The sequence below is a fragment of the Hippocampus bargibanti genome, linkage group LG01 (assembly GCF_051943395.1).
Source record: "Hippocampus bargibanti isolate YZ-2025 linkage group LG01, ASM5194339v1, whole genome shotgun sequence".
Classification (NCBI taxonomy): Eukaryota; Metazoa; Chordata; class Actinopteri; order Syngnathiformes; family Syngnathidae; genus Hippocampus; species Hippocampus bargibanti.
The window spans coordinates 33,180,940-33,203,210 of NC_142734.1; the positions used below are offsets into that span (position 1 = coordinate 33,180,940).

At 39.4% G+C, this 22,271-nt stretch overlaps 1 protein-coding gene and 1 long non-coding RNA gene across 2 annotated transcripts in view; one reads left to right on the top strand and one right to left on the bottom strand.

Annotated features, from left to right (window-relative positions):
- Positions 1-371: 371 nt before the first annotated feature.
- LOC148903972 (uncharacterized) lies at positions 372-21,879 on the bottom strand. The gene is made up of 3 exons (XR_016116886.1): positions 21,753-21,879; positions 5,452-5,592; positions 372-850 (listed from the first exon to the last, which is right to left on the bottom strand). It is a non-coding gene; the product is annotated as an uncharacterized LOC148903972 (long non-coding RNA).
- Positions 1,119-22,271, top strand: part of cfap74 (cilia and flagella associated protein 74) — a 34,272-nt gene continuing 13,119 nt past the window's right edge. Inside the window, exons 1-22 of the mRNA XM_089011955.1 lie at positions 1,119-1,711; positions 1,993-2,089; positions 2,456-2,540; positions 2,986-3,138; positions 4,100-4,198; positions 4,330-4,434; positions 4,731-4,904; positions 5,179-5,289; positions 5,576-5,678; positions 6,654-6,811; positions 7,213-7,420; positions 7,496-7,636; positions 8,720-8,875; positions 8,957-9,075; positions 11,888-11,954; positions 12,147-12,236; positions 12,537-12,719; positions 12,866-12,977; positions 13,172-13,278; positions 13,926-14,048; positions 14,148-14,269; positions 17,495-17,623. Coding sequence (XP_088868081.1) covers positions 1,457-1,711; positions 1,993-2,089; positions 2,456-2,540; positions 2,986-3,138; positions 4,100-4,198; positions 4,330-4,434; positions 4,731-4,904; positions 5,179-5,289; positions 5,576-5,678; positions 6,654-6,811; positions 7,213-7,420; positions 7,496-7,636; positions 8,720-8,875; positions 8,957-9,075; positions 11,888-11,954; positions 12,147-12,236; positions 12,537-12,719; positions 12,866-12,977; positions 13,172-13,278; positions 13,926-14,048; positions 14,148-14,269; positions 17,495-17,623 — 2,897 coding nt within the window. The 5' untranslated portion in view covers positions 1,119-1,456. The remainder of the gene's footprint in view (positions 1,712-1,992; positions 2,090-2,455; positions 2,541-2,985; positions 3,139-4,099; positions 4,199-4,329; positions 4,435-4,730; positions 4,905-5,178; positions 5,290-5,575; positions 5,679-6,653; positions 6,812-7,212; positions 7,421-7,495; positions 7,637-8,719; positions 8,876-8,956; positions 9,076-11,887; positions 11,955-12,146; positions 12,237-12,536; positions 12,720-12,865; positions 12,978-13,171; positions 13,279-13,925; positions 14,049-14,147; positions 14,270-17,494; positions 17,624-22,271) is intronic.

A 22,271-nucleotide genomic window follows, 5' to 3' on the forward strand; every position in this document is an offset into this window, starting at 1 on the left:
GTTTTTATGACCAGAAAAGATGTAACCAAGAGAGGTTGATTATATGAATTTTATCCGGAGAGAATTATGATATTATAAATAAGATCAACAACAATGATGATGTGTAAGAGCCAATTATCACAAATGCTTGATTTCAGTTATTACTACCTTCAAAGGGGGCACAGCACATGTTTTCACATAGGATCATATTTATTATTGTTTTTTACATGTGTATCCAAATGAACCAACTTCACAGTTTTAATATGCTTATATTTATTTTTATTATATATGTATTTTTACAGGTTTTGTTATTCTACTTCTCCTTTTCATAATTTTGCTGCTGCAAATGAGGAAAGAAGTAGAGCTTCATCAGATAGGGACAGTATCTGGCATGTGGAACAAAAGATTTTGCATAGCTCACAGAATTATCCTTCTTTCTCAAGCAGTCCAGACATTTTCTGCTGAATGTGGCTTTAGAAATATCAGCAATAACACTGCAGTATGACATTGAATGTTAGTAAAGAGCTGCATTTCTGTATTAAAAATAAGAATGTATTTTAGATGGGACTATTTAGGTTATGCAATGAGAAGTGACTGAACTAAATCATGATCTTTATTTCCAAGCTGAATTCAGAGCTTTTTTTGGCCACCTCATTCCAATTGTTCCATTGTTATTTTAGCTTTGTTTATGTCTCACTTCTATCTCTTGCAAGGCCGGCAATTCTTCCTTCTTTCCCGCAGGTTTCAGGTCAGGTCTTGGCGTGTGACGCTGGCTTCCTGAGTGTGTGTGCGATCCAGCTCCAATTCATCCACACTTCCTGCTGTCCCGCTCGGTCCCTCAATTCTTCCATCCCAGATCATTTCCTGTCACCTGATTTAGTAGATACGCCACAGGGTGTTGAAAAATGTCATACATCCATTTTTTTCATACCACAAGATGTCCTCATATGTATCAATCGGGACTCCTTGGGCCCGAAAAAAAGATCCCAAAACCTTACCTGTTCAGGGGCAGACTCCACCACTTTTGGGTGAAAGGTGGCATTAAGTATGCATTTAATTCACCTTATTCACGCCTTCTTAATTTCACAACACATTAACCCTCGTATTATGTTTAAAAAAAATCAGGATTATATTGTGGATCATAATTTTTACCCAGATGTAAACAAAAAAAACAGTCAAAAAATAGGTGCCATCAGCAACAACTGTTTCTGAGATGTTATAAACATTCTTGAAAAGAGAGACAACATATTTTCTATCCCATTTGGGATATTTTACAACTGTTTTGAGGAAAGGAAAAGAAAAAGATATCAATGCTTTAGTCAACACAAAAATGGACACGGGTAAAATTGATCCCTTAACATAATATGAGGGTAAATTCAGAAGAAATACTCATTACTGTATAGTCGAACTTCATCTGTAAATACAAAACTGGAAAACAAAATCCTTATCTATCTCCCTTGGTTTTACAAAACATTGAATGTATGATAATTGGCTAAATGACACGACGAACTGTCATGACAATGAGGATAATGAACACCACAATGAAATTAAAGTTACATGTTCTAAAATAGATGTCATTGTCAGCTTTGTGTTTGGGACGGGAAAAATCTTTACTTCCGGCTTCCTCTGTTTCCTAGGAAACCACCAAACATGGCTGACTAATCTACGCATAGAAAAAACAAGTAAAGTCGAGAGAGCGGCGTTAAAACTAAAAACGGACAGGTCGAGTGAAGTAAGTATTTTGTTTGAGTTTGGTATTTCTTGTTTTTATATGATTTAATGCACATGAGCAACGCCTGAGCAAACAATTTAAACGTCGACATTCATTCGAAAATCATGTAGGGATTTGCTGTGTGACAACACAACAAATTCGACTCTTCGGCGTACTGTCGCCCAACAAGTATGGGAATGTACATCAACATGCGAGAATAATCGAATATACTATAACATATTGGAAAAGTTTTTACGATAGATCAGACACGTTTTGATGTTTGCAGGTTCTTCTTTCAACAGAAAATGGAAGAGGCTGACAATGGATGTGAATTGGACGTGGCATATGACACATGTGAACTGAAAATCGACCACTTTAGCTTTGATGAGGACATAGATGGTGAGTGTTACATATAGGGACAGAATATACAATGATCTCATATAAAAAAAAAAGAACTCCAGGCAAACAACTGTCAGTTGTACACTGTAAACTTTATTGAGCCACTATGATAAACATATTGATGAATAATGTACACATATCTAAGTGAGCATTGGTTTCTGTTCCTGGCAACCGATTCAGGGTGTCTCCTCCTCATTATTCGAGACTCCTGAGATAGGCTCTAAACTTCCATGACCATTGTGATGAGAAGCAGATTAGAAAATGGATCTATGGATATGTGTCAAATGTTGTTGCCAGCCATGATAATGGCCTACTGTAGCTTCTATAGCATATTTTCATTTCATTTTTACATGTTTGCTTCTGTAGGCAAGGAAGAAGATGATTTTAAAATGGATGACTTAAAGGATGAAGAAGCAGAGGAGCTTCCTGATTGGTTAGAAGAATTGTACAAGTGGGTGCATTTTTAAAAAATGAAACTATATATTTTTTATATATGATCTCTTTAGTGAAAACCCGATTGTTGCTTTTCTCTGTGTTGGTGTTGTACACCACACTGAGAACTACAGTGCACACATGCAGAATTTTAAAGATAGATGTAAGAGTAGAAGCAAACAAGCTGGGCATTGGGCACCTGTACAGTAGTCCCAACAGCAGATTAACATCTCTCCACAGCTTGTTGACATTTCATATTTTCAGTGATCAAATCGCAATCCAAAGCAAAGCTGTGTTGTCTTAATTCCTCAAAAATCACAGAGGCTCAGTATTTGAAATGGCGATTATTCTTTGGAGTATTTTGGACAAACAAAAAGGATTTATAAATCACATTTGACTTCATATCATATTGCAACAGTTGCAATCTCGTTCTGCTTGCACTTACCACGCCTTCCCCCCAAAAGTGAGAGCGATAGTGACGATGACCTTGCCAGTGAGAGTGGAGATGAAAAGCAAAGGACTTTTTCAGCGACAGCACGGATGTTCAAGCTGAGACGGAACCTAGACCAGCTGGACAACTTCCACAGACAGAAGGAGTGTGCTGTACTGAAAGCCAGGTTTGGTGTACACAACATTGCCTAATTCTATTCTACACGTTTTTGCCTGTAGCCATGGTACCCACATTTGCCTAAAACAGTACACTGTGGGATTTTTTTTCTACGCTCACATACACACACACGCTCCAGATTCAGCTGTTGTTAGAGCACGATATAAACCAATATGTATGTATTGCATTGTATTTTGGACAACCATCCCCATTTCAAGCTCAGATAACTCCAGACCCATATAACTTAGGACTTAACTCTTTTTTCTGATGAAAGAAGAGAGTCTAAAGTTTCGTACGCTGAATTGAATGTTTATGTAGTCCTAAAACTTAATATTCTGTGGGTCCAGCAATTTGAGTGGAAATGACAAAAACCCTGACACAGGAATGGATACATTTTTGCATATCATCTGGCAGTGAATGAGTTAAGAGTTTTGCACGCGTTCACAGATCATCAATTGGGACAATAATCATAATAATAATAAATTTTATTTCTAAGCACCTTTCAAAACTCTCAAGAATAATGCACGACAATCACTTGCCTGTCATATTCACGTTCGCATGCATTGTGTCACATCCATCCCGTTTTCTCCACCATGGCCTGAAATGTTATTTCCGTGGCCAATAAATGCATTTGATTTTACAGTTTGCAAGAATGCACCGAAGAAGCAGTTGCCAGAAAATGCGTCTGTCGTTTTCTTTTGCGCCAAAACCCTTCGGACGTCACAGCCCTACGCTGTACTCTGATCAAACATGAGTTAAGGGAGTCGAGCACGATCAGCTTTTAACCCATCTGGAGCTTGTGATACACGCCATGTCTCATCGTTTTCTTTTCCCCGGTCACAATTTTTTGTGGGCCGTTTTAATTGTGATGGCCACATTTGAAACTTACGCTTCTGATTGCATTTGGTTTAGGATCTCTGTCAACACTCACAAGCTGTCGGTTTCATCATGTGTTATATTTCGATTTCTAGAGAAGACCTTAGCCTCTTACAACAGAGCATTGAGAGTTTACTGGAGCAGCGGGATGTCTTGGAGCAAGAAATAGAACATCAAGAAGCAGCAGAAAACAGGTCTGTTCATCGGGAATGATAAGATCTGTGTGCTTAGATGATCATAGAGTTGGAGAATAATATCACAGAATTTTATAGAGTCATTTTCATAACAGTATCTACTGACCACTCTTGTTTATGTAACTCCACAGCGTGGCAGTTATTCGTTTGCGGGCTCAGCATAGAAATCTGTGTTACGAGCTCCAGAGGGAAGAAGAGATTGAAACCAACACCAACAATGAGTTGAGGCAACAAGAGTGAGTATGTATGTATGTGTGTGTGTTTTTTATTTTTTTAAACAATAAGATTTAGCAATTAATAAAAAAATTGACTGATGAAATCATAAAATAATCATTCAATAATAATCATTGAATGCAGTCCTATGTGTTTCAGGATTAGTTTTCAACCCTGTTAAATAGAATTTATGACCCACATACAGGCATGTATCCATTTCTTGTAAACCTCATTTCATGTTCTGGTCACTTGACTCTCTCTGGATAATGTGTGGCTCAGTCAGACTTTTTTTTGTAAAAACTATTTTTCACATATTTAGATTAGAGCTGAATGAAGTTCAGCTGGAGGTTGGCAAGTTCTCCGTGTTACGGCAGGAGGTGCAAGAAGAAGAACGGGTCTACAAGGTCCTTAAAGCCCAGAATGCTGTGAAAAGGCTGGAGCAGGAGAAGAACAACAGTCATACCTTGCAGCGAAAGATTCAACATCTCAAAAAGTAGGAATATTTTACCATTTTGGTTCACTCGGTTTAAGTGTGGACTTTCCCATCCAGTGCTCCCCCCCAAAAGCACACATTTTTAACACTGTATTGCAAAATAAGAAAATGTGTGTGGTTTTTTTTTTCCGTCCAATCAAGTGGCAATGCACCTGAACCTCAAAAATATTTCACATTACATAGTGGAGTACTGGCAAAACGGCTAATCATGAGAAACACTCAAAATTCACTTACAATCACTGAGGTGTATGCATGTGATCTCATTTGCCAAAAGGAAAAATGCAGACATGTTGGAGAAAACGGGGACTCTGAGCCGGAAGAAAAATGAAGATGGCCAAGCAAACTGCAAAGTCGGGGCGAAATATTTGAGGGAAACGGTCAGAAGGTGAACAAGTGACGTTATGCATACCTAATACATATATGAGAATGTTTCTACGTTTACAGTACAATGACAAATGTTCTATTAACGCACATGAGACTGAATTTTTAAATCAGTTAATTCCACTTTGACTTCATAAATGGTTTCATCCTGATTCTTAATTCTTACCACGATCAAAGCGATATCCGTGTTGTTTAAAAATTTGGATCCCGCTTGCTTCCTTCCCTCCGTGAACCAAGAACATGGCTGGTTTTGTAATTGCACTACCCTTGTGACCGTCCTCTTCATCCAGAATGCAACAGCAGGAGGCTGAGAGAGAGCAGAGGAAGAGAGAGTCAATGCAAAAGAGAATTGAGGCTGTCAAGCTACTCAAATCCAACATTGAGGCAACCCAAGTAAGCAGCAAGACAGCCTTTCACACCAAACTGCTGTTACTGTTGCACCAATATCATATACACAATCTGAGGTAAACATCCTCTGATAATTTTCGAGGCCAAAACAGACTCGCATATCGGGGGTATTTATTATTGACATAAATATTTGAAGTGAATAAATAGTCACGATGTTTTTGATCATTTTCAACTCACTCTGTAATATGCATCAGTATCAATTGGAATTTTAATTACGGCAACCATGGTAACATGCAATGAATCGTGCCTGTTTTCAGGCTTGCAAGAAATCACAAGTACCCTCAATGATTTTTAATAACAGGATGTTGTGGTGGTTTAACTGCATTTTAACTCATTCACTGCCATTCCCGAATTTATTCAGGAATTAAAAATATAACATTCCGAATTTGTTCAAGGTTTGGTTTTTCTTGCGGGGGTGCCGATAAAACGCTGGTCAGACTTCTGTGAATGTTTTTCCCTCCCACAAGGGGGCAGCATTTTCCATTGGTCCATGTTAGAGCTTTCCTTTGGTCCATGTTAGACCATTGTTGGAGCTTCAGCTATTGTTAAGGCTCTAAATCAATGTTTTGCATTGTACAGTGTATTGTATTGTATTTTGTACAGCCACCCTAATTTTATGCTCAGATAACTCCTGACCCATATAATTTAGGAATTAACTCTTTTTTTCTGATGAAAGAAGAGAGTTTAAGGTTTCTTGCGCTGCATTGAATGTGGTATATGTAGTCCTAAAACAATATTCTGTGGGTCCTGAAATTTGAGTGACAATGACAACAACCCTGGCACTGGAGTGGACACATTTTTTGCACATGTCTGGCAGTAAATGAGTTAATACATGGAACAATGCCACAAGGCATGAGGAGAACATGCAAACTCCATGCACGAAGGTCGTTTTGTACGGGTGGACTGAGTAATTGTGGTGTTGCCTCATAAAGCTCGTGTTGTTGTTTTTTTTTTCTTGAGGAAAACTTACGAGTCAGACAGAGCCGAGCCAAAGCAAACGCCTTGAAGAGAGAACGACAGGAGAAGCGTCTGAAAGAAACCCTGCAGGCCCAAGGCATCAACAGCACCAGGCACATATACCAACAGAAGCGAGACGTGGAGATGAAACAAAAGCAAGAGTACGTTCTCCCTTCTCTCGTGAGAATTGTGATGGAAATTTTGTGAAAAATTGCTGTCACATTAGAGACTGATTTTTTTTCACTACCACGTTGCACCTGAGCAGTCTCGCTCTGTATATATGAACCCTCGACATTGCACGCGGCTAAAAATGCCAAATGGTGAGGATTATTATCATGAGGTGTTGATTTCACGCTAGTAACAGCAAATGTATTGCTCAAAGTCCAACTAAATTAGCAAAAAGAACAGACTCCTCTCCTCCCCTCTGCTCTACGCCGCTTTCCCACATGCGTGTCCTCCACTCCCACTCCATGGAGCAGCGTGTAGGTGTTTTCTCTCGCTGTGTGCCGAAGTATACATGACCCCATTTCTCGATAATCGTATGCTGTTGATGTGCTCTCAGGGAATTCAAGGAGAGACAGAAGGCGAGGAGAGTCGAGATTGTGGACAAGCTCCTCGAAGAGCAGCTGGTGAAGAATAGGAAAGCACAAGAAGCACCGTTACCAAAAACCAAAATCGGTCACAAGATCCTTTCACCAGGCAAGATACGAGAGAAGCTCCTGCGTTACCTCGATTCGGTGCACCCGTCAGGCACAGAAAGAGACAAAACAGTGGGTGGATGTCGTCATCTGTGATGATATTTGTATGAAATGACCAAGGGAGACTGATCACGTTTTTCCCAACAGTTAAAAAACTTAAGCGCCAGCGGCTCATCGTCAGACTCGGAGTACCAGGAAGACATCATTGAAAAAGAAATGCAGCACCTGAGTCTTCCCGATAGCCTAGAAGAGCCTGAATTCTGTGGGCTGTGGGACCAAAACTTCAAGGTGAAACGAAAGCCTTTGCTGGCTTGAGCGAATCCCCACAAGATCCAAACACAAAAAAAACATAAATAATTTCCTGAATTGCTGATATGCAAGTCTCGTAGAACACTATGACACCCACATTCGGACGTTTGAGTGGAAATACATGCTAGCGTTAGCATTGTTAAGTATACAATCCCGTCACGATAGGGTGTCAAAGTCATTTTTTGGCGCGAGCCACACTGTGGTTATGGTTTCCTCTCGGGGGCTTTTATGAATTTGGGGAAGCCATTAGAATGTTTAATCCCCTCCACATATTACTTATAGAGTGCACAACAAATTAACGAATAACTAGTTTTCAAATTTGAAGTAAAAAATAATGACTGTTACTGTGGTTTAGATTCGACAATTTCACATTTTGGTTCGGACTTTAGCAAGCATCACGGAATTTTACACGTTTGATTTGCTTTCGCGGGCCAAATAATATGATGTGGCTGGCCAGATTTGGCCCCTGAGCCTTGACTTTGACACCTGTGCCGTAGCGTGTATTTACGTCAGAGGATCTTATATTCTTTGAGAAGTTCTAATCTTGTGGCCAGCATATCACGAAATGAAACGAGAGAAAGTCCTGCAGTGTAAAAATAATTTTCTCAAAGACAGCTAGCTCCATGGCACTAACTGCAGTCTATCTTCGAGCTCATCCAACAGCCCACACATGAAATGTAGGGCGACAGGCATCACTTCTCATTGTGCTGGTGCCTTTGATGCCTCGGAGCGAGCCACAGTGCAGCTCCGAGGCCTGAGCATGTGACAAGTGGAGTGTAAGTGATCTAACAGATCCGACTATTGCCCTCATCAAAGTTTCATCTCAGCATAGTTAATGACCGGTAATAAATGAGCAAAACAATGGGAGCATGCTTGTGAATTGATGCATTGCTGCCAAGCAAATGATTGAATGGCAATTTAGTTAAAAGGTTACAAAATAGAGAATGAAACGAAATGAACTAGTTAAATACCAATGACTTTTAATTTCATTGTGTTCTGATATTATAGTACGAAAGGGATTATACATGATTTATCACCTATTCCTTCTTTGTGTGCTTGCAGCCGCCCATTAACGAGAAGACAAGGTTGACACCAACAGATGTGAAACGAGAGCAGGCGGTGGTCTGCCCAAAACTCACCACAGCCCCTAAGAAAGTTGGCGGCAAACAGATCAAAGGGCCCTCATTCACGAGTAAACCAGAAGTTATTCTATTCAAGGTATGACACAAATCAGGATGGGTATTTTTAAATCTTTGAAAGTCTGGCATTTATGTTTTGACAGTTTCATGTCTATTGTAGGATTTTGAAGTGGGAGAAACCTATAAAAAGAAAGTAATTCTGACAAACATCAACTACATCACTAATCACTGCAAGTTTCTTGGGATCTCTGCTCAACTGCAGGATTTTATTATGATCAAGTAAGTGACTGGAGCAGAATTCAACAGAGCCGGTGGCAGTCCATGACTCAATGCTGGTTTCATTTTATTCATTCAAAGAATGCGTTCAATGATAAGTCACAATAGGTTCTGGGGTGGTGCCTGCCTTCATTTTTTTGTCCCAAATCAAATGCTGTAAATAGAAATGCAGTTGAGCATTCCATGGCTGCCGTTAAAACGTTTAATAACTTCAAGAATTTAAATAACATTTTATATTATTCACTGGGTACTTTCCATAAGTCAATGCAATGTATTCAAATTATCAATCGTTGATTATTACTTGGAAACATCTGCTTATGTACCACTATTTCCCCAAGCACTTGTCATATTAACAACACGGGGGATGCGTGAGGCAAGCCTGTCCTCCCACCTACGAACAGCGCCGTGCGTCACGACGCTTAAAACTGCTGTGAGTCAAGTTTACTTCACTCTCAAAGACTGTGAGGGTGCACCAAGAAGCCATTCTTCACCAGGATTCTCACTGCATGTGACTTTCCCAGCAGCGCACACACCGGCAAATGTGGATTTGATTTTATTTTTTTTTTTTGCCTCACTGCACAGGGTTTGCTGAGCTTCAAATGATCTTCTGTCAACATCGTCTGAACATATAAGCCCTTGCACTCTTCTCTTAACTCACATATGGCTCTGTTTCACTCAGTTCTATTTCTCATTGGCTGAAAAGTGCCACACTGTATATGTGAGCACGAAATCCTCTGGAGTGTTATTTTTTATTATTATTATTTTTTAAATATAGAAAAGGGAATAAATTATATATATATTTTTTAATTAGATGGTGTTTTTCCTACAGTGTTAAGCATGTTACTAACAAAACTGAATATTTCACATTTTAATTTTGTATTGTTAGTTGAACATTGACATACAATGACAATAAAGCTGCCATACCATTAGATGCAAATAACAACAGCAACAACAACAATAATAATGTAACTGTAATGTAACTGTCTTGAGTCAACAAGGTAGCTGTGCTATTTACAATAGAGTCCATGTTGTTGTTTTTCATTCACATTCAATATGCTGCAGCTCAGTTCAAGAGGTTGTCAATTTATATACATTCGGATTAATTTGTCAGTGGCTGGGCCATGATTGATCGTCCCCTGAGGCCCCTGCGATGTCATTTTCAATCGGCAGCAAATGTTAAAATCCCTTAAATTGATACAAATGTGTTCATTTTGTATGCTAGCTTGCTCGTTACTCAATCAGTTCATATGTTATAGAATTTAGGTTACCGTATTGAACAAAATACCAGCCAAGATATAAATTAAAGATTTAAAAAGCCCTCGATTTAAGGTCATTTTATCATCAAAAAAAAGTTGGTTTGAAGACAAGCTTGATACATTTGAAATAATTTCAATAATTGCTGACTATCACCTTTCCAGCACGAATGAGAGACACGTGAAACCGCTAGCATCATACTTTTGCTATGTGGATGCTGTGCTGAATGGCCTCATTTTCAAAGCTTTATATAGCTTTGTCATCGGCTTTTTCCTACTTTGTATCATTCAGCGTTTAATCCCAAATGAACTGTTCTATTTTACTTTGTATGCTGCCGTGTCTTGGAACTAGAATAGAAAAATGGCACTCGTAAGATGAGAATTGCCTAAAGAGACAATGAAAGAGAACATTTCTGATGAAACGGTGTCATTTAAACTTAGCATCATCGTGCTCCCGCCAGGTGGAATACTTTCAGACACTTTCAGGTTGCAGTGGTAAACTGGATGGCAGCTCCAAATTCCTCTCCTTACAATTGGGCCAGTAACATCAGAAAGGCTTAAACCAAGCCTCTCTGTTATTTGGCAATCCGGTATTTTTCACAACATAAAAAGACAACCAGATCAGTGTACAATTAGGATTAGCATTATTTATAATATATTGAGAATTTCTCCATTGTAAGAAAACTAAAGGTTTTTTTGTATCTTATAAAATGTAACCCTTGCTGATTATACTTCCAATTCTAAATAGTTGAAATTAGAATTTTCCCATCTCTCTTAGACAGGCAAATATTTTCTTTTCATATTCCTCCTTGCCCTGTTTGAGGATGTAAAAGGTTTAGGTATCCTTCGGACATTTGTCGTAAATGTGTTAAACATGTATGTTGCCTACTGGACCTTTCATTTCCTTTATGATCTCAAATGTTGTTTGAGCGGCAATGTACTGTATAAAAATAACAGTAGTTGACTATTTTTTTTTCCATGTGCAGCACAAACTGTAGCGGATTGATTTATAACCTCCTCTCAGAAGATACATTAGTTATGAGATATTTTAGCTTCTGTTCATTCATTGATCTGAAAACAAAGACATTTGTTGACCGCCCCTGTCAGCTATCCCATTAAATAGGTATTGCAAAGTCATTTTTTTTTGGTCAAAGGCTACATTTTAGTTAGTGTTGTCCTTAGAGGGCTGCTGTGACTGAAACGTTATAAAGAAGTCAAGAAAACGGTTTCGTCATCTATTGTTAAAGTTATTGCGATGAGAGATTTGGTCACCGGAAAATGCTTACGGTATCACTCATATTTATTACAAAGGACAATTTGAACTATTTGTTGAGATTGTAGCAAGCATTGTGAAAGTTGCCATCTTCGATTTGCTTTTGCGGGCCACATAACATAATGTGGCTGACCAGATCTGGCCTTGTGTTTTACACCGGCGCCTTAAACAATATGCAACTACATAACTCACTGACAACACATCGCACTTCAAATGTTTTTTTTTTGTCTTTTTCATTTAAAAATCAGGAAACTCTTCATTGTTTACTAATTTTAATATTGTTACACAGCTTCCAACCTCCTGGTCCTTTATCGACTGGGATGTCCTGTGAAATGCACATTACTTTCCACCCTTCGGTCAGTAACAGTCATTATACTTTTTTATGTATTTTGTGTTTACTTACTAATTTACCTATTTACTTAAACTTGACAGCAGTTATAACGACACATGTCATGTACGACTTATTCACAATAACCCGATTATTCTTTTCGATTCAGAGCTAATATCTTGTCCATAAGCAACATCGTCTCGCTCTCTGACCCCTATAGATCAATGAAGACCTGGAAGGAGAGGTTGACTTTGCCTCAGCAGCAGGTCGCTTCTCTGTGCCTGTCAGATGCACCATCAAGAGATGTGATGTAAGTCGTGCTAGCTCAAGAACCCCTGAGACTAGCTGTTGCATCTAAGTACCGCTAACTCGGAAATGCCCATACAACAGAAACAAATCATTATAAAAATACAATCCAGTTTTATGTTTTGAAAACACTTTCACATTTGTCTCACACATAAACGATGATGTTCAACAAAGCAAAATTTTGAACCACTTTTGCATTCCAATAGTAATGATACTGACAGTGTGGGATTAGTTTAGCAATGCTACGCTATGCTATGCGCCAGTTGTATTCTAACAGATTGGTGCTTTTTACTTTTGTTTCTAGTTAGAGGTCGACAATCAGTTTATTGACTTTGGTTCGCATGTAGTGGGCCAGACTATTTCACGGACAATCACCTTGACCAACAAGGGGGCCCTCGCAACACGCTTTAGCCTGGATACTACAAAGCCTGTTCCAGAAATTCACCAGGTCCAGATAACATCCCATCGCACGACCGACACACAGCAGGTCAGACAATAAAATCTGTTCTTTCATTTTATTACTGTTGTAAAAGAAGCAAATAGTTCTGAAATCAGTTACAAAGTAGAAATAAATTAACTTTTAATAATAGTTAATATAAAACTAATGAATTTGCTGTTATTGATGGCTGACAGGACACATCCACCCTCAACACCGATAAAACCCAGAGCACGGCATCCACCAGAGAAGGACACAGTATGGATCATATTTTAGACAGGTCGACTGGATCCCGGAAAAGTCAACGAGGTAAATTTGATGTGCAAACCTATGTGTGATTATCATGATCATTATCTGCAAATTATCATTTTTCTACAGGGAAATATGATACATAAATTATATGCATGTGTTTGTGTTGGAAGACCACTGTTATATATTGATAATTTTATACGTTTAGTACTCCTAAGGAAAAAAAATGGTAATCTTACTGTATGTCTCGGCAGAATCACGGGTTTCAACTCCAGATCCAAGAGCTACTTCTGTGTCCTCCAGCATGCATTCCCAGATCCCTGATGCCCTGTCTGACACCTGTGACATACGTATTGGGAATGTAATTATTATAACTGTATAATGTATGTCGGTGGTGGCGTATAGATTGAATTGTCTTGTTAGGTTTGTAAATAGCCTTGCGATTTGCTGGCAAGCAGTTGTTCAGGTACTTACTATGCCTCTCACCCAAATTCAGCTGTGATTGGTTCTAACTTTGTTGCAACCTCAATGAGAACAAGCACTGTGGGAAAAAGATGGTTGTTAATGGGAAGCTCTCGAGTCTAGACAGTAAAAAAATGTATTGTCATTAGCATTTGTTTTGTACGTCCATGTGTAAATAACCACATGCTCTAAAGAGCTATTGGGATGATGGAAATTAGAGGTAGTAAATGGAGTAAATGGGACACATTATAAGAATTGCATCCATTTTCTGAAGCACATATTCTTTTCTGGGTTTCAGGAAGCTGAATGCATTTCCATGATGATTTTAGCCAAAAGAATGAGTAATCGTTGGTCCATCAAATAGAGGTAGAAAAACATTCACATGCGGTGTAGAGTCTTCAATTAAAATTAAGTACGTGAAAAACACACAAATAAGGGCTCACCGCTTCATATCATTCATCCTTTATGCTTTGTTGCTGTTTGGTTGGTGTCATTTAACATGTTTACATAGAACAAATGAAACTGTTTTTTTTTTTTTTTTTTCAGGTCAGAGAAGGGGATATTGGACCTTTTGAAAGTGTCAAACTTGAGATAATTTTCTCTCCAACTGTTCCCGGAGAAGTCAAATTAGACCTCTACATCAAATTTTCGGATCCAACCAGCTGCCCCGTGAGACAAAAAATGCTTATCATAATCTGCTGTAGGATTATTATTATTATTTTGTTTTGTTGTTCAATACGGTAACCGAACACACGCTTGCTTCAACAGATAGCCATCCTTGTGAAAGGCGAGGGAGCAGGCCTCCCAGTGTGGGTAGTGGAGCCTAATATTGACATGAAGATCTGCATGTTTGACCGTCTTTATCAAGAGGTTGTCACACTCCAAAGCAGGTACGTCCTCAATGTGTAGTGGCACTTCAGTCTCAAATTATACTTACACAGCAAAGTTTATATGCCTCACAAGTGCCTATGCAGTCGTAGAGTGCAGAATTTTACTGCATGTGTTTTCTCTGGGTAGTCAAGTTTCCTCTCACATTCTAAAGACATGCATGGCAGTTGTGTGGAACATTCGAAATTGTTCCTCGGTGTGAGTGTCAACGTGAATGCTTGTTCGTCTCTGTGTGCCTTGCATTTGTCTGACAACCGGTTCAGGGTGTCCCCTGCCTACTATCCAAGAACAGCTGGGATAGGCTCAGCAACCGCGCCCAACCGACCATTGTCAAGATAAAGCAGATTGGAAAATGGATGAATGAATGGATGAATGGACTATGAACAAATATGCAGGTGCTTCATGCAAGTCCTGCATACCGTTCTATTGTCGAGCAGTACTTGGATATTGTAGATTGCGTATAAAATGGCTTATGAGTACAGCACGAATGGTAACATGAGTAGGCATGTGGTCCATTGCTTCTATTGTGACACCTCATGTGGGGGAATACGCGCGCATGTGTGCATGGGTGGTGGGTAGGAGGCATTGTTTTATGATAAGTGCCATCTGGTATGACATGTGACAACACAACAATGACAGCACCCTCAGTGCGGAGTGCAGAACTCAAAGCAAACCATGAGGTATGTCATTCAAACTGTAGCAGTTTAGCTGAAATAAAATTGCGTAGCAGTTTTAGGCGGAGTGGACAGAGCTGTTTGCTGGAATCTCAACATTTGCCATCATGTCTCTTGAGATGAGAAGTACATATTATGCAGAACTGTTCATGAATAATTTCTAATAGGGGACTGTGCTGCAATTACTGCAGCGTGTTGCCCACGTAAAACAACAAAAACATTAGCGCATAAGGATTGTAACCATTGTTTCCTGTGTAAAACAATTTTCCATTTATCCTATTTTCTGGTGTATCAGGCGCACCAAAGTATAAGACGCACACTCAATAAATGGTGTATTTTCAAACTGTTTCCATATACCCTGTAAGACACAGCGGACTATAAGGCACATGTTCAATGAATGAAAAACGTTTTCCAAATATAATATATAAATATATAAACATTGTCCAAATATAAAGCACACCACATTATTAACTTAACACTACTTCTACTAGTATATTACTTCACAAATAAGGTGCACCCGATTATAAAGCGCAGGGTCATGTTTTGAAGGAACTGAAGGCTTTTTGGTGCACCATACACTGGAAAATATGGCACTTTAAATCCTTTGCTCTGAAGGGTCATAGTTCACCCAATGATTTTTTTTTTTTGCATGTGAGCAGAGGGCTTCATGGGTTTGAAAATTCCCATGTGGAAAGCCATTTATATCACAATCTCTCTCTGGGGGTTGTAGCCACAGGCACAACCATCTGTTGGAACTTCTGGAAACTAGGTAACCTAATTGATATGGACCTACAGTCCACGTCTCATTATGAGATCATTCTGCTGGGTACACTTTTATATAAAAAAAAAAAAACAAAAAAAAAACTAAAGAAAACTTGCCTCACCTGAAATGTTTCCCCCTTTCTCGTACACCAAAAGAGATTTGAATTTCAGTTGCATTGGCCAAAGGACAACCGACACCTCCGGACAAGTTGCGTCCATAATTTGTAAAATCACTTCAAATGACTTCTACTGAGCGCATTTTACAAAGATTCCACCGCATAAAGCTATATTTTACGTTTTAAGACTCACGCGAAATATTCATGAAGTCTTGTTTTCGAGTTGATGACAATGCCCGAAGTGACGTCACAATCGGAACGCCCCTGACCGAGAAAGCGACACACAAAGCATTTTGGGTACTTTTTTTTTGTCTGAAAACACAGTGTTGATCGCGAAATTAGACGGGAAACTACGTAAATAACGCGATGGTGAATCGTGTGGCAGCCAATTGCGGTAACACGAATCAAGAAGATGTAAGTTTACACAAATTTCCAGCGGACAAACAAGCCCATTTCATATACTGGACGAAAGGCAGCTTGTGCGCCATCTTGTGCGCCATCTTGTGCATTTTCTGGCCGCTACATTGGAGTCCAGATCTTCACCGGTTTCATCGCTTGCAAACGGCTCAAATTGACACGGAAGGACTTCTTTAATCAATTGCAAACATTTATGCTTTCCTCTTCAGAACTATTTGAATCCTATTCATAACTGGATGAGTAACAAGAAAGCATCTTCTCCGAATCTGAACTCTGAAGCCATTGTTTTGATTCTGGAGCAAGGCAGTGTGTGGACCATAGTGACGTCACGAACAATGGGGCGGCACTTTCTGAAACTTCCCAGTTTCAAGCTCATTAGTGGTAGTTTTGAGACACTTTAAGTCATTTTTATTGGTGTTTTTCATTTGACTAAAAATATCAATTCATCATATTTGGGTATTTTAGATGCTATAAAACATTTTTTCTGATGTTAGGTAGGAAACAAAAAAATGGTGTCGGTTGTCCTTTAAATCTACTGAATATATTTTTGTTCCTGTTGTTAAAAAAATGCATTGAATTACCACCAGACAAACTATTTCTGCAGTCTAAGTGTATGAGCTGTGTGTAGGAGTGTACGAAACCAAAGTTCAGTTTGCCTCAAGGGTTACTTGTCCACTACACAAACTTTATAAACAAAATAAAGTCTGGTATCAAAAAAATGTGTGCTACTGGATTCCTGACTACATTGTACGCAGTGTTGGGAGTAACAAGTCATGCCGTTACAGTGAGTATTTCTCTTTTTGTAACACATTCTGTAAGGCATTTTTTTTTTTGTGATATTCAAAGAATACAACTTCATAAACGTGTGTTCCAGTGCATTTCTTCTCTGACTGTCCAGTGTTTCTGCTGTCTCACTCTTGCCTTGTGGCTAAAAAATATTCATCATCGTCATCATAATCATCATAATAGCAGAAATAGTGGAACATACCTTCGATCTACACCCACCGGTGAATCCATCCATTTACAGCCATGAATGTCCATATCATAACACTCTCGTCATGTGGTATGTTTTGGATCATGTGCTCCATTTGCCATCTCCATAACTGGTGAATGAAACATAATTAACCTCTAAATGTCTTTGGTCATTATGTAAACTGCTAAAATGGATTTTTTTCTTTAATCTCACATACAATGCATATGTAATGCATAACTTTTCAAATTTCAGTTTGTTATTAATTTTCCATGTTTTCTCTGTCAGCACCAGCACAGCCTTGAAGCTAACATTTGACCTGTGGCCAGAGATGAGGAAGCACATGGAGATCATACCGAGGACAGGCTTTCTCCAGGCTCAGTCAAGTTTCACCGCTCACCTCAAGTTTGTGCCAAGGTATAGAACACATGCAGCCATAATTGAAACACTGGAGCTGTTACAATCCAATTTTTATTTTACTCTTGGCCTGTTAATGTGAACCTTCTGTGAATATATAAAGCACATGTGTCAAAGTCAAGGCCCGCGGGCCAAATCCGGCCCGCCACATCATTTTTTTCGGCCCGCGAAAGCAAATCAAACTTGTTAAATTCCATGATGATTGCTAAAATCTGAGCCAAAATTTCATATTTTTGGATGTCAACCACAATAAAAGTCATTATTCTTGACTTCAGATTTGAAAACGAGTTATTCATTAATTTGCTGTGTGCTCCATATGTAATATTTGAAGGGATTTAAACATTCTAATGGGTTCCCCAAATTCATAACGGCCCTCGAGAGGAAACCATAACTACAATGTGGCCCGCGGCAAAAAATGACTTTGACACCCTTGATATAAAGGAACGAACTTGCACAGGATCCGTACCACAGTGCCAATCGGCTGTAATTTAAGAGAAGCTCGTACAAATCAAAAGCGCAAAAAGTACGACTAATCACACACACAAAGATTTTTGTGCAGTGTTGAATGTCAGGGGGTCAAAGAGAATAACTTGAGGGCATAAACAAGATGCATGCACTACGTGGGCGCTTGTTTTTTCTTCCGCCCTCTTTTCCTTCATATCTTAGCATCCTTAATGTATTGATAGCTAAAACGTTACAGATTACGATGAAAATATGCCAAATTATACTCATATGGCAAAGTTAGGGGTTCTCCCTGAGCAGCGAGGTGGGAGGGTAAAGTGGGGAAAATGGCAGTAATCTGCTTGAGTGAATCAGCAGAGGTTTTAATGTGAGGATTAGAGTGTGAGTCGTGCTGCTGGTGCTTGCATCCGCGTAGCCTCAGCCTCCACCCCCGACATGCTGCCGCTATCCTCTTTTTGCTTCTAAGCTGCTGGCTGTGGCTTCTCCCACTCTCTGAGACAGACTTGTATTTTCTTAGCCTTGTGCCAGAGCTAACAATTATTTCCTTTCCTCCCCCTTCACCCCCATTTAATTTGTTTTTTCTTATTCTTGACAAAAGCTCTCACTCGTCAAATATGTTCTTTTTTTTATTTACAAATACTGCACTCCCTTTGTTTTGACTACCGTTCATGTAAAAAAAACACAGAGTTGGCTCAAATTTTTTGGGGACAATGTTCAGGGGGGGGAGCGGATTTTGCCTTTAATGTACCACCTCAATGGATTGTAAATAAAAACGATCAAAATGTGATTCATGTGTAGACCTTCTCGGGGATGACGGTTACAACAGTACAGCTTATCGTGTTAGCAGATTACAGGGTTCATGAAAGGGTTATAGTCCAAAGGATCTGTAAAAATGTTGCATTACCATTTAGAAATGATTGTCACGATATTCCTCATCAGTGACATGATATAAATACAGCTAATCATTTTTAATACAGTAAAATAACATGCAAGCAGTATCCACAGACACCACCGGATGTTTTTTTACTATTACGACACTGCAGCAGAATTGAGTTGCCGCTTATTCGTGTGCCTTGCCTTGTTCACTTTTCTTCAAGTGAAAGAAACGCTCAGTCTCGCCTCAGACCCCACAATCGGTCACACGGCACGTTATGGCAAAGAAAAAAAAAGGTCTAGTGTTAACAACATACCAGCATGTGTCGTCGTTTGCCATGCGAAGTTGCTTTTGTGACGTGGCGGGCCGTGGATTTCATCGCGAGGCCTTCAGTCGTGCTACTGAAAAAAAAGTATGGTGTGGTTTACCACGAGTCCACTAGAGGGTAGCACTAGCCAGGAAATAACTGACCAACCTTTCTTAATGATGTCAATTTTTTCTTGAAAAGTCTGTCTTGAAACAGTAAATCTCCAACTGAATCAATTTTCTCCTCCATCAGACATTGTGGGTTGAGAAAACAGCTATTAAATCAACACAAAATATTTGCTTATGCAGCTCGCTACCGATACAGTGTGCTAGCTCTGGCCAGTATGCTGTTATGACTAACAGCAAATGATACTATGATTGGCAAGTAACTAGCCAATGATAGTTTACGAAAACTCTCACGTTGACCAGGGATACCAGCGCCTTCAAGAAGGCGCTGGTATCCCTTTTGGGTTGCCAACTTGCAATCTGATTGGTTAGAGGAACAGTTTGATCAACACATTTGATGCGATTGGGCCCGCAGAACTGATTGTGAAGGGGTCCAGATAAATTTCTGACTGGTAACAAATGATGGCTGAAATGTGATTGTTAAATGCTAAAATACGAAAACACGTCTAGAAGCAGTGGAACAGGGGTAAAGTAATTAAATGAAGCTGAAAAACAATTTGAAATTATTTAATAAGAATTCATGGACAATATATAATTAACATCAGTTCGTGATTCAGTTATTTTTAGGCCAGGACAGAAGGCTTTGCAAGCCTTGACGGTCCGCCACTGTTTTGTGATAATTCATTTCAAAATGAAACTGCCATGGTTTCCTATCCAGCGGCATGTTTCAATTGCTTTCAGTTAACGTCTTATTCACGCACATACACGCACACACACACTCACTCACGCATGCACACATGCACACACGCAACACACACACACACACACACGTGTGCTGTTAAATCGGGAGCCTAGAATGACTCACACCGTTCCTGCAGGTTCTTGCTCTACTTCCTGTCCACAGTCTTACTTCAACCTACCCACCAGCTTTTCTTCACTGCATCCCTCTCTTCTTCCACTTGAATTTGTCATCATCCAGCCCGCATGCCCTACTCCCACCTCATACTGTAAATCCATGGCATTGTTCCTAATCCCCTTTCCATAATATCAAGGTCAGTAGTTAATTTTCTCATGACCCCGGTCAATTTATTGGAATGCGAGTCATTTAGATGCACACAGAATGAAGAAATTTTTTAATTGTAATTTACGTGTGTATATCTGTAATTGTGTCGAAGAGATTTGTTCAAACAATTAAACAAATTCACCGTTTGAGCAGAGAAACTGTCACTACTTAACCAATTGGCGATGAGACAAATACACATTGAGTGCCTGCCATGGCTAACCTGATGGCAGAGTCATTCGAAAAGTAAACCCTTGAATCAGCGGTTTTAGGCTTAATCTCGCAAGAGTGTCCTACATCTGTGGTTTCATCTGATAAAAGGGAGATTACAAGGATGATTTCCTGCAGATTTGCCACAGATTATGTGCGACGGTCCCACCGACGCTCCCACTGAATAGCCCGACGTCTTGTGCACCATTTGTAGCATTTTTAATGATGTGATGTTGGGGAAACAATTGTCAACAAACTTTTTCAAGTATCAAGTAGTTATTTGGCAGCTATCTTGTGATATCATTGTATTTTTTTATTTTCTTTATTCATCTGTACAGAGTAGAATATCACTGAGTCTCTTAATCCATGTTGTAATCCTTTTTATAATCACTTTTTGACAGCGACGACAAATCCATGCAAGGATGCATGCTGCAGTGGGATGTAATTGTTGATCAGGAAAATATTGGTTTGTTCAAGTTCAAGTTCAAATCAACTTTACAATCGTTAAATGTGCTCTATCTGCAATATACAGCACGGATGACGATGGGCATGGGGAGGCACAGTGCTCAGCTAAAAGGGCAACCATGCTCAAAAAAATAAATAAATACATACCTCTTTGATGGGTTGCCATATGTACCATATTTTCCAGTGTATAAGGCGCACCAAACACTCTTAATTTTCTCAAAAGATGACCTCGTACGCCGGTGCGCCTTATATGTGAAGTAATATTGAGCCACAACAGGCTACTGACTATTATCAGCAGCCACGACTCCATTTCCCCCTGTAGAGGAAGTAGTGCCTGTACTGTAACGCTTTATAATGTGGTGTGCCTTATATTTAGAAAACTTGTATATATTTATATATTATTTTTGGAAAACTTTTTTTCTTTCATTGAATGTAAAATCACTTCAAGTCGATTGCTTGATGACTGGCATAAAACGTAGCAAAGAGACTTTCCCACAAATGACGAGTTCGCTGGTTGCTGACCAACAGGCGTACATACAGTACTTATTATTTCGTGAAGCTGTGTTACAAAATCACGACTTCAGCCGTTAAGTCATTAGAGACTGTCATAGACAGGCAGTACTTACACATGACGCTGTGGATAATCTGGCCGCATGGAAACAGAACCCACCAATCTGTGCAGGAGGTTGACAAATCTGAAACTTCATCCATGCACAAAATTCTCCAGAGCATATGGGCCTGGCGACATCCCGCCAGGCTTTTCCACTCTGGCCTGCCAAACTAATTCAAGAGTGACTCTCCAGCAGTGATTCTATTATAGCAAGCAACACCAGAGTGCTGCCTTAAAGGACAACCGACGTCTCCGGACAAGTTGTGTCCATAATTTGTAAAATTGCTTCAAATGACTTCTACTGAGCGTATTTTACAAAGATTCCACCGCATATAGCTATATTTTACGTTTTAAGACTTGCGCTGAATATTCCGGAAGTCCTTTTTTTGAGTTGGTGACGAGTCCTCACCCAACGTCATTGAAGGAACGCCACTGACCGAAAAAAGGACACATTGTAGCAGTCCTTCCATCACGTCAATGCATTTTGCTGTACTTGTTTGGTCTGACAACGTTGTGTTGCACCAAAAAGAGGCAG